At 38.6% G+C, this 12,485-nt stretch overlaps 1 protein-coding gene across 1 annotated transcript; it reads right to left on the reverse strand.

The window, feature by feature from the left end:
* Window positions 1–2,831: 2,831 nt before the first annotated feature.
* On the reverse strand, window positions 2,832–12,404 carry LOC137978927 (E3 ubiquitin-protein ligase rnf8-like). Its single transcript, XM_068826045.1, has 4 exons — window positions 12,134–12,404; window positions 9,434–10,574; window positions 5,428–5,808; window positions 2,832–3,536 (listed from the first exon to the last, which is right to left on the reverse strand). Exons 1-4 carry the CDS (start codon window positions 12,359–12,361, stop codon window positions 3,493–3,495), a joined length of 1,794 nt encoding a protein of 597 aa, XP_068682146.1. The 5' UTR covers window positions 12,362–12,404; the 3' UTR covers window positions 2,832–3,492.
* Window positions 12,405–12,485: the final 81 nt, after the last annotated feature.

The raw sequence follows: 12,485 nt of genomic DNA on the forward strand, positions 1-12,485 counted from the left end.
TGTTTGTTATGTATAACGATCATTTCAAGTTATCCATAAAGGAATTCCACATTACCGTTTTCGAGTTTAAACTCGTTGTTAACCAAAGATTTCTTCGAAACTCTCTAAAATAACGTGACTGGCCCCTTTAAGAAGCCATCATTGAGCCATCTCCTTGCGTAATTTTATTGAAAGTTAAGCGAAATAGGAAGAGCTAACTATTGCCAAGAAAGATCAAGAAATTAAAGGGCCTGTTGTCATTGGGTCATGGTCAGGGTTAATGATTTGGTAACTTTTGCTTTGATTATATCAGTGACGTGAGAAATGAAAGGTGAATTTGAATCAGAAGAGAACACGAAGTGCATTTCCAAACACTTGACAAATATCGATTAAATTTTCCGCACCAATCGCATATTCTTCAGGGGCATCCAGCGGAGGTGTTCCGCGAAATAGGTGCTCCGCAGGGGGTGTATGAGCTGGCTTGCAAGTTGCTGAGGAAAAGTTTTCAATCTCCTCGCTGTCGGGCCGAAATCCCGGGATGACTCGTTTGGTACGACGCTCCATGCAGCGCCATGTCTGGAGGTACTGCTTTTTTCTCTTGTTCATACATTCCGTCAGCGCATGCGTAAATGTTCTGGTTCTCCGATACCTAGCCTACCCAAGAAATTAAGATGCTGGTTTTTACAAGGAACTGACATTTCAGTTGATTCTACAGGCATTAACGTAACGTAAGAACCGTGCGTGTCTGGTCTTCTCCAAACAGAGGTGAGAGATGGTCTCATGCAGACTGGGACGCCTAAAATGCTTTGTTAACACTTAAGGCATGGCGTTTCACGAGTGAAGGTCTCTCTCTGGCCTTTCTGTGGACGAATACTGACGACCACCTACCGATACAAATTGAGCAAGTTTTGAAAGCTAAAAACTTCTGGTAGGACTGGGTGGCCCGACAATGAAATGAGAATCTGGGGTCTTCCCTTGTCATGGAATGGCAGAATTACCCAGAATTGTTTTTGGGCATGAAGGAGGCAACTGCTTGTGAAGCAAGTGGAGACTGGCCCTCATCAAATGGCTAAAGTGCGGCTAGAGGGAAACGTGGTGGGAAGAAGATTTCCAGCCAGATACTAAGGAGTAGCCCTGGTGTGTGCTGTTAACGTAGACTCTTGATTTCTGAACAAGTTTTTATTACAGAATATTGGCGACAAAGTAGTGCCTTTTTTCGCTGCTATCCTGCGGAGAGAAGTGTATTTGTTGTGACGGTTATTTGGAGTTAATGTACCCGATTTGAGGCCTTTTGCCACGCCCATTTTGGCGTACGATGTATTACATTTCATGCTTGCCTTCTGCTTGCCTTCCTCCCGGCTCTCCTGGCAAACGGAATCCCTGAGTCATATGTGATTAATAAAAACTAGGGATAGTCTACAGTTGTGAATTTTTTTCCTTGCTCTTGTTCATGTGGTAAGCACACTAGTACAGAACGCATGCGCATTCGTAAAATACGTATTAAGAAAAACAAAACTTGGCAAAAACTCTTTTTGGGTCCCCCGTGCTACTTTCGATCCAAAGAGGGAGAGATTAATCGGTCCCTGAACCATATGTGATTAACCCCTTGACTACGGTAGCTCCTACATTAGTGTAATAAAAACTAGGGATAGTCTATAGTTGTGAATTTTTTTCCTTGCTCTTGTTCATGTGGTAAGCACACTAGTACAGAACGCATGCGCATTCGTAAAATACGTATTAAGAAAAAAAAATTGCAAAAACTCTTTTTGGGGTCCCCCGTGCTACTTTCGATCCAAAGAGGGAGAGATTAATCGGTCCCTGAGCCATATGTGATTAACCCCTTGACTACGGTAGCTCCTCTATTAGTGTAATAAAAACTAGGGATAGTCTATAGTTGTGAAAGTAGTGCCTTTTTTCGCTGCTATCCTTCGGGGAGAAGTGTATTTGTTGTTACGGTTATTTGGAGTTAATGTACCCGACGTGAGGCCTTTTGCCACGCCCATTTTGGCGTACGATGTATTACATTTCATGCTTGCCTTCTGGGAAACTTCCTCCCGGCTCTCCTGGCAAACGGAATTTTGGGCCATGTGTCACTCTTTCCGTCCGCCACCACACCACGTATTATAATGCGATTATTAGGAAGTTTTGGCCTCTTTTTGCTGGAAGTGCAGAACAGGTAAAAATTTCCCAGCGGGTAGAGAAATTGCTCCAAAAAAGCCATGATATATTTTGATGAATTTTGAAAAAAAATGACCCGTTGGCTGCCCCTGATTCTTGATTCCCTGGACTCCGTTTTCTTTTATCCCAAATAATAGGTAGTTCAGAAAGGGAAAGTGGGGGACATTCACCCACGTGTTTGAAAACGATATAATCCACCTAGAGTTTTCAGGCGCAATTGCCCACTCGATCAAAATTCCATTTAGAGGATATAAACATACGAAAATCCTCTCACTATACGTGTTTTGTCCGAAGCACATTCCATCATTTAGACATGGTGCCAACTTTTTATTTTGTGAGATCGACCTCTTCGGTCCTCCGAGGGGTTTTAGGGAACAAGGAACATGGCTAATTTGAACGGGGGAACAAAGACAAAATATCTTAGGCAAGAAGGGAACATGAACCATTTTAGGGATCAAAAAGCTGGGAACAAGTCTGAAAGTAATTTGAGGAACAAGGGAATACAAGAACATTTTTTAAAGGGAACAAGGACCTCACTGGGAAGGGCCTCACCTCTCGAGACCGTCAGCCACGTTTTTTTTTTCTCCTGACAGCATTTCAGGTTTGGCATTGTAAAATGAGTTTTCCGAAATAAATCTTCAACAAAAACAAAACAGACGGATATTACTTTTTTCAATGTTTTCTTTTTCTTCATTCAAAAACGAGTGGTAAGACAATTGCACCACATGTTATCCTAGCTTCAGTCTTTTTATGTGATTACTAATCAATATTCATTATCACCTCCTTGCACATGTTAAATATTATTAATAAGCCATAAAGAACAACATGGAAAATACCCATAAAAGAATGCCACTCACACTGTCTTTCCAAATTATTTCCTTTTTTATCACCTTCTTTCACATAAATGTTGAAAATCTGAACAAGATTATTATTCATTTGCATAATATGGTATCCATCACAGTAACAGTTGCATAATTATATTTTGCTCTGATGCCACCATGATTTGAATTAATAAAATGTTTGTCAAAAAATTCACACTTTGCACATAGTTGATCACTCATCACCTTGCAACAAATCATCCTTTTTTTTCAGGTGTAAATATGTAAACTACTGAGCGAACCAATCAACGGAAACAAGCACGAAAGCGCATGCTTTATATTTAAACTTCAGATGCCAGAAATCCTTGAAGGTCAATCCCAGTTTAATAATAAATTTTCTTAACCTTTTGTATAAACTATGGTATATAATACATCATGGTGCTCGCCATGATATCACTTTGTGTGGCACTTGTGACCACAGGCGTCTATCCAACGACTTCTTTAGGTGTTAACCTTTCTAATGTTGGAAGGGACATCCTTGTGCCCAATGGCCTCTCATACCTGCAAGAAAATTGCCATGACAAGAAGTCAGATGAGCACTGAAGCCATAAGGCACATCCCTAATTGGATGGGGTTAAGGGAACTCCCATGGAAGTGATGGGGATTCTTACCCACATAAAAAGTTGAACTCCCTAAAAGAGATACATTTAGTTGAGGATAGAGCTTTTTGAAAACAAAATGCAAGTTTTGAAATTAGCCAGTGTTAAAAATCCCATAATCCTTTTTTCACTCCAAAATTCTGCATAAGCATTGTTTCCAGTTTCTCTTGGGACCATTGTAAGTCCAAAGAGAAAATAAAAACAATGCTTATGCAAAAATTTGGAGGGACAAACACAGGGGTTTGCTTAAAACCAAGAATCCGGAATCCAGAATCTGGAATCCAGGATCCAAAATGCGAAATCTAGAAACGGAATCTGGCATAAGAAATCCAGAATTCAAAATATGGAATCTGGCATAAGAAATCCAGAATCAAATATAATAAGAACGTAAACCAAGTCACTTGGCTTAAACTAATTTGCAAAACGAAACAAAACAAAATGATACAGAAAAAATAAAGCTAACCTTAGGCCTAATTAGGCCAATGCTAACATTAGGCCTAAAAACTTTTGTTTAGGCCTAATTAGGCCTAGGGTTAGCTCTAATGAATGTTTATGAGTCTTTCTGTTCATTTCATTTCATTTCATTTCATTTCATTTCATTTCATTTCGTAAATTAGCGTAAGACTTTGGTTGATCGTGGGGGGGGGGGGGGGAAGGGGGGGAGGGGGCACCTCTGAAATTGGGGGTCACCAAGTTAGTTTTTGAGATATAAGTGCTTGAAGACAAATACAGGATGTTTCTAGAAGGCTCTTTTGTTGCCATGGTGACCTATTACATCACTTCAATGAGTGCATCTTGTCAAGCAGTTATTGGTATTTCATATAGTACAATAGCTTTGCCAGCATGTGAACTAGATGGGTAAATTCAATCCTTCCAAATAGTGCAATCGCTGAAACCTCTGAAACTGGTTTGAGCCTCCTTAACAGCATGACTATTTCGGGGGTGAGGGGTGAAGGAGGCGAAAACTGAAACAACCCAAACCTTATTTAAAATGCTAACCTTAGGCCTAAACATTATCTAAAGCATATTGTTAAGGTTAGCATTTTTGTAAAGGTTTGGATTGTTTCAGCTATTGTACCTTTCACCCCCTTCCCCACGGAATAGTCATGCCGCTCCTTAATCAAATTTTGAACAATAACTGTTGGGCACAGGAGGGTAAACGGGAAAGTGGGATGGGAAAGGAAAAAAAAGAATGGAGGCTAAGAGATGGAATTCCGAAGACATTACCAGTAATTGGTACAGGAAACAGGATAGCAGGCTACCAGTCCCTTTCCCCACAACACAGGATTCCAAAATTGCAATTTTCATGGTAAGAAAAATGCCATTTCAAGCTCCACCAATAAGATGCATTTTTCAGTCTCTATATGCAGAAAGACTTACATGCAAAGTGTAAGTTTTTCTTAATGGTCCACAAAGGGAGCAAAATACTTTGTGCTTATACTACTACCACGTACATCCCTCTTGGGATGCTTATATAATACACTATCCTAGACTGCAAGCTCAATTTGGAGACAGTGTCAGTTCTCACAATCTGTACAGCTCATTTGGTGAACTCCACCAGCTTGTGCAAATAGAACAAAATAGGGAATTTCCCCAAATATCTTACTCAAGTATGACATATCATTGTGCAGAAAATAAGTCATGTTCTTTAAAGGAGCAGGCGAAAAATCGTGTTTGTGAAACCCATAAGTACAAACTAAGGAGTTTGGCTGTCTGATCTCTGACATACCAGTCCCCCTAGGAATGCAAGGGAGGGTTAGGGTCAATAATAGTATTTTCCTACCGGTACTTACCACACAAGTGGCACTGGCCATATCCAGGATAATAGGTTCCTGGCATGCCATGAATATAGTTATTCTGAAGATAGCCCCTTTCAAGGCTTCCACCTGTACCACCATTGCGGTATCCCGAATAACCACTATGGCCATCATAGTACCTGTTTTCATATCTATCATGGTAATTTCTCTGGTTGGCCACAGCAGCTGGGCGGGCCCCTTGTACTTGCACTCCATGAGAGTATGGTTGTTCTCTTGGTCTTGGATGGCGCGCTGTGTTTTGTACCACCCTTGATGCCGCATGGTGGGCGTGGCCTGCAGGCAGATGCACTCCTGGGTCATTTGCAACAACAGGAAGGCCCTGTATGGAACCAGGAGGAGCTCTACATTGAGATGCAGCTGTACAGTAAATTACAGAATTAAAATCAACAAAAGGGCATCATCAAATATTGACCAATTCCTTATTTCAGTGCCTGATCTCTTGATGATTTGATAGCAGAGAAGGTAAATAAATCAGGATTGGATTGATGGATTCTCCTTCATGGTCTTAACCAAGCATTCAGCGGCACTACATAACTCTGTCATATTGCCATATGTCAACTGATGATTTTTGTGAATGTTAAAAATTATTGCTGAAGCATGGAGTGGAGAATCACTAAAGCAAGAAACATTCCTTGTAAAACTTGATCTCCATATTAAGACGCATGCTACTTACTACACAGTCATGCAACATTGCTATGGAACACTCAATCAGGTTTCCGTTGTCGCAAAATTTTTACTGGTTTGAAATGAATGGTACTCATAAACTCACTGAGACAGTTGGAAATTACGACTTGTTCCACACAGTTGCAAAGAACTTTTAAATTGCAATTCTAGTAGATCGTCACTGGGTAATCAAGAGGACATCCATTAAATACAAAATGCATTATTTCAATGGATCAGATCACCCAAATTTAAGTAATTGTTAAGGCTTTTACTTTGTGTAAAAAACACTGATAAGAGCAAGGCAGTCAAAATACACTGACTCAGTAACAGTGGCTGCCCTGAAGTATCCAGTACACAAAGCAGGCACCTTTTACAACTGCAGATCAATACTTTTAACCCCCTTTCGGCACTGACAATCTACATGTACTTGTGGTTTAGAACCTCTCACACAATATTTTATTATAAGAGTCTTGCACAGTCTGCACTGGTATGCATTCAACCATATTGATATTTTGTCAACTACCCTCAGCTGGTTACTAACCTTTTTCAAGCCTTTAATAACCACAAATTTGCAAATTTGCATCTCCAAAGTGAGAGAATCAAGGTTTGATGAATAATCATTCCTCCAAACGCTGAGGGTTTTTATTTTTGGCCAACAAAGTTTTGGACGTATCACATAAAAAGAATCTGGAACCTCAGCAGAGGTTTTTAAGTTTTGTCAACCCATGATTATCTCAAGCTGCAAACAGATTTTCTCATTCTGTCCAAAGTAACACTCAGAAACTTTAATCAACAAACTTGATAATTTCATTAAAAAGAACTCCACAAAACTTTATTTTAATAGCGATACTCAACAAATTATCGAAATAAAACAAACTTGGGCCAATAATGCAGCTCGAAATTAAAAGACTTATTAAGCAAATCAAAAATTTTTCACTGCAAAGAAACATTCTACATGTGAAATCAAAACCAGGCTAAATATCTTCAAGATGTTTGCGACTCATCACAACCACTGCATTACATATTAAAAAGATGTTAACGGTTCTACCAAAACACATCACACTTTCTAATGTATATAAAAAAAGAACAATTTAGATTGCCATAAGGTTTAATATTAATTTCAGCAACAACAAACATTGAGTTTCTTAATTTTTTTTTAATTTGCTGGAATTTTGATAAAAATCTATTTCACTCCAAAATAAACAAAGAGAGGCCATTTTGTTACTATAACAAAGTTGTGCTAGAATGATTAATCTTTTATAGGTAAACCCATTGCTCTGTATGTAACAAACCACAATGACAATATTTACCAAATGCAAAAGAGTTACATGTACTCGGTGAACTGATGCATTCACAATAACAGCAACCTTAAATATTTTCAAAACAGCGTAACTTTATTTCCAATGATGGAAACTCATTTTGTGGTTTCAGGAAAAATGAAACTAAAATTAATTAAGAACTATTCACCGAAGTGGAGGTGGCTAGTGGTGGATATTTACCGAGCTGCTAAGTGAGATAATAATTCACAAAAAGATGATTTAAACTCATTTATTCCTGCAACAATTACAATATTTTCAGGTGCAATCCCAGTGCGAGTTGCTCAGAGGTGAATAGCAAAGGATATTCAAAGTTTGAGTAGCCAATCAGAACACAACTTCAACGCTACTGTTTTAGTACACACTAATAGCTATCCCAGCCTGAAAGCGCCAAGCTATTCAACAACTGAGAATTAAGTATCACTCTCTTGTCCCTTCCCCAGACTCAGATGTCTTCAAAAATTACCTTTTACTATATCAGTTGAATAATAATAATAATAATAATAATACTAATAATAATAATAACAATAATAATATAAAATAATAATAATAATAATAATAATTACTATTATTACAGATTCATATTTTGTGCACCTGAGAACAGTCACCAATAACAATTATATGACTAACATTGACACAACTTTTACTACAATTCATTGCAAATTCATTGGCTTTTTTATTTCATGTTACAGTGTACATGTACATACTGAAAGATGGGAGAGGGAAGATACATGTATTTATATTACCAAGTACATGTATATTTTGAAAAAAGACGGGTGGAGAGAAGACCACGAGTTAAAATGGAACTAACCATTCATAATTAAGAGAACAAAGTGGCCCAGATATTAACATGACTGTTCATGGAAGACTACCTTGCATACATGTAGCTTTTGCCCTTGTCCATTAGCAAGCAAGTGCAATAATAATAATAACAATAATAATAATAATAATTTACTACAATGTAAAGAACACTTTCTACAGAATGCATCTTCAAAGAAATGGTTATGCATTAAAATACAACGGTATCAGTTTGGATATCCGCCAATAAATTGGATCTAATGTTTTGTTGAGTTGCTTCTTGAGGATTTATACACTTTTAATTATTTAAATTAAAATTTAATACAAATTTAAACATAGCATTGCAGCTCATTTCTCACATTTCCATGACACATGCAATGGTGAAAGAGCATCAAACTATTTTAAGACTTTATATCCAAAATAATAACAATATAGAACCATTTCTGCAACCCTCTCAAGTGTTTCATTTCCTACTTACATTTTGTACCAAAAATGCATTGCAAATTTGGTTTGGTAACAACCATTGCCCATATTTTCATTACTGTACAACATTAGATGGTTTCACTTCAGAATGACTCGGTGTGCAGGAAAAAACCAACGCAGACTATTTTTGTCTCCTTCTTTTCGCCTATGACCGTACACTGGTATTTCTTTCACTAAGTTGGAAATAACCTTTCATCGCATCTGAACACCCTCGGTTTGGTGCGGAATTGGTTGGCATCAATGAAACTAGAAGTATCTTGAGGTATTGGAGAAAAGAATCATTTGCTGATGAGTACAAACGAGTGAAACAATACTTGTTAATTTGTTATTCAATCCACCAAAACAGGCATTCCTCAATTGGGTGCAGCATATTTAAACGTTCATTCGGAACGAACTGTAGATGAAGTCACATGAACAAACAAATCTGTACTTTCCTCAAGCTACTCCCTATGGCATTTCAGCTGATTTGTAATCAGATGCGGTTTAACTAGACCGGCTTTCTGGGGACGGCTTCCATTTTTTTTGTTCGGTCTAAATTTTGAAGATTGATTACAAGCCATTATTTTCTCTTCGCAACTGGAACTTTTTGCCATCATGGCTGAGGCCGGGAATCTTACACCTTATCAAAGGCAAGGCTGATTGGTCATCTACAGGTAAGGGGTTCGGCAAGGGGCCCCTCACTCAGCCATCAATGATGATCACTGTATTGCGTACCATATTACCTCTTTTCAACTCTTGCCTTTCCCGGCTGACCATTTGCCGTCTTGTCTTGGTCTCTTCATCCATGGACTCCACCATTTTGGCAATGGCGTTATCGAGAACAAGAGACCTGACTGGCTTTCCCGTGATCACTTGGCGACAAATGGGACAGCTGTTCTTCTTTTGACGCCAGGTTTGCAAGCAATGCTCACAAAAAGAATGAGCACATGATAAAGTTGTAGAATCAATGAAAAGGTCTTGGCATATGATGCACGTAAACTCATCTTCCATCTGCTCAATAACTGTTTTTCTAGTCTCCTCTTCCACCCTCTTTGTTTCCTCTTGCTGCTTAAGAAGTTCCTCATTCTTGGACTCTACAATTTGCCGCAGCTCCTGCAAAGAGGATTCCATCCTTCTTTCATTCGCCTCTAAGTCTAACAGTCGAGCTTGTGAGGCCTTATAATTTTCTAATTCTGTGTGCAATTTGTTTTGTTGTTCCTCCTTTTGGGCAATTACTTGCTCCAAAGTATTTTTCTGCTGAGTCAACAGGTCTTCAAGCTCTTTATCTTTTTCCTCAAGTTTTCTGTTCAATTCCTCTTGAAGCTGTGCCTCAACTTGCTCCTTTTCAGCAATCAGGCTTTCTTTCTGGATTCTCAGTTGCTCATTCAGACATTGCTCTTTCTCAGTCAATTTTTCTGTAAAGAGAGTTTTCAGGGCACTTTCAAGCTCTTGCTTTTCATTTTCCAGTGTAGCCTTTTGATCAAGAAGCTTAGCTTGCATCTCCTTTTCTGTCTTTTCCAACTGCCTAATGACATCTGCATGACATTTCTCTTTCTCTTCTAACGAAGTCTTCAGTTTCTTAATCTTTTCTTCTGCAACACCAAAGGCTGCCTGGATAGCAGAATCATCAGCGGTTGTAGGCACATTTATGAAGCCGCCACTTTCAGCCAAAATCCTTCTGCACTTAACTAATCCCTCTTTGCTGGTTGACGATATACTTTCTGCTTGTCTTTTCCTGCTTCTTCCAGCAGATTCAAACACATATTCAAATTCTGGTGGATTTGAGTCTATTCCCACCCCAAAAGCAATTTTGTCGCCAGACTCAATGACATGCTGCACATTAGGCAATATTCTGCTGCCGTTGATGAACACTCCATTTAAACTCTGAAACACACAACAGGACACCAGTTTGAGAGAGGTGTACAAGATTATTAGTACCTAAATAGAGTGAGTGCAGCAAGTCATACTTCACACTGGATCTTTGCAAAGTACACAGAAAGAGAAGGTTGTCTGCTTTTTTTCTCTGTTTACCATTGCTGGACCAACCTACATTTTTGAATTCAAAAAATATATGTGTGGAAATCACTAACCATCATTTTTGTAACTTGTTATCTGCATTATACATGCAAGCATTGGTTTGGCCCGTACAGATTAACAATAATCATTATTTCAACTTCAATCCTAGAGTAAATGTGGTAATCTTGGCCTAAGAGTTATTAATTTTAAGGTAGAGCTGAGGAGAACTGCTTGTGCCAAAGCACTTTATATTACACCCTGCCAGAAGAGCCTTTCTTAACTTGGCGAGAAAGAAAAAACTCTGCAGAAATCGTGTACAGTCAGAGTATGTGCAAGCCGTTGCTTGGAGACAGTTTCAAACCCAGGTCAAGTCTCACTTTCACTCCTAGATGCCACATTGATTTTTGTACTAAAGGCTTGATTTTGACCTTCACCTTGTCAAAAATATGATGCGTGCACTGCCTAAACCGGAGTGACTAGCACAGACACTTGGGCAATGGCGACTTAAAAAGACTTCAAATGATTTCTACAGAGCCTCTCTTGCTTGCGTTCTGCTGACTTTTAGAGAGGCTCTGCTCACAGGGTGTATATATTTTAATTTATTGCCTAGATATTGCTTGAAATATTAACAAATACAGCAGTTTAACAAAATAATACTGCTTGGCCAGTATGGAAGGCTCTCAATATGATAAGCCATAAATATCTAGACCACTGCTTCAGATAAGTGCATGCAGAGCAAAGAAAAGCAGTTTCAGGTTTTTAAAAGGCAACAGTTCTTAATGCAAATTAACAGTAAAATGCAAAGAATTCTATTTTTTTTTTCTTTATCTGGTTAAACACCCTTTGCGTATGCTATGGTTCAAATTCTTTCCACGTTAAAATAAATATAATCTCCAAGATAATGATGATCAGATGATTGAAAATAAAAATTTGGTTGGTTTTAAAAGGAAACTAAACTAACTAAGAACACTAATCAAGTATTCATAACATCAAGTGGTTCTATTATGTTTATTTTCATATTTTTTCTCCAACCCTTTTTCATTAACAGCAAATCTAAAGAGCAAGTTGACTGACGTCTCCACTACACCCCACGGCATTGCCTTTCTGTTTAAAATTTATTAAGCACTTTAAACTAGGTAACTTATAGAAAGAGAAGAGAAGAAAATTCAGTTTTTGTGAGTTATCAAACCAGGTGCTGTATCTTCGAAACGATGAATATTCATCGACGGAATACGTCAACAAACTCAACTCGCAAGAAAAACAGAGAGAGCTTCAATGTTGGATAAATAACAACGCCTTGAAGTGAGAAATTATATATAGCGCGCATAAAGCTCCGAGAAAAATAAGCAGTCGCTTCAGCTAAGGCTTTAAACAAAGCTTTAGGCCAAAGTGTTACCACAAATCTTCCAAAACGCGACCCTTTTTACCTCATGATCAACAATAGTCCATTTACCAGCCAAAACTGAAATCGTTGCGTGTCGACGAGAAATCATCAAAGGAGTGCTTTTCGACAATAACCGAACATCCGTCTCTGCGGAAATTACTCTGCCCAAGGTTGTTGCTTTATCGGGCAATAACAAAATGCTATTTGGGCAAACTGAATCGTTTCTACCGCAGACAGGGACTGTTTTCCTAAGGCAAGCTTGGTACGCCATCGCCTCGGTACCTGAAACCTTCGCTCGAGGACTCGCTCGAGTGTTTACCAAATGACGCAACAATGCGCATGCTGGAATATTCAAGGTAAAACGTTTACGCAGGGGGCTATAGATGAGATGGCTA

The sequence above is a fragment of the Montipora foliosa genome, chromosome 12 (assembly GCF_036669935.1).
Source record: "Montipora foliosa isolate CH-2021 chromosome 12, ASM3666993v2, whole genome shotgun sequence".
NCBI classification, from domain to species: domain Eukaryota; kingdom Metazoa; phylum Cnidaria; class Anthozoa; order Scleractinia; family Acroporidae; genus Montipora; species Montipora foliosa.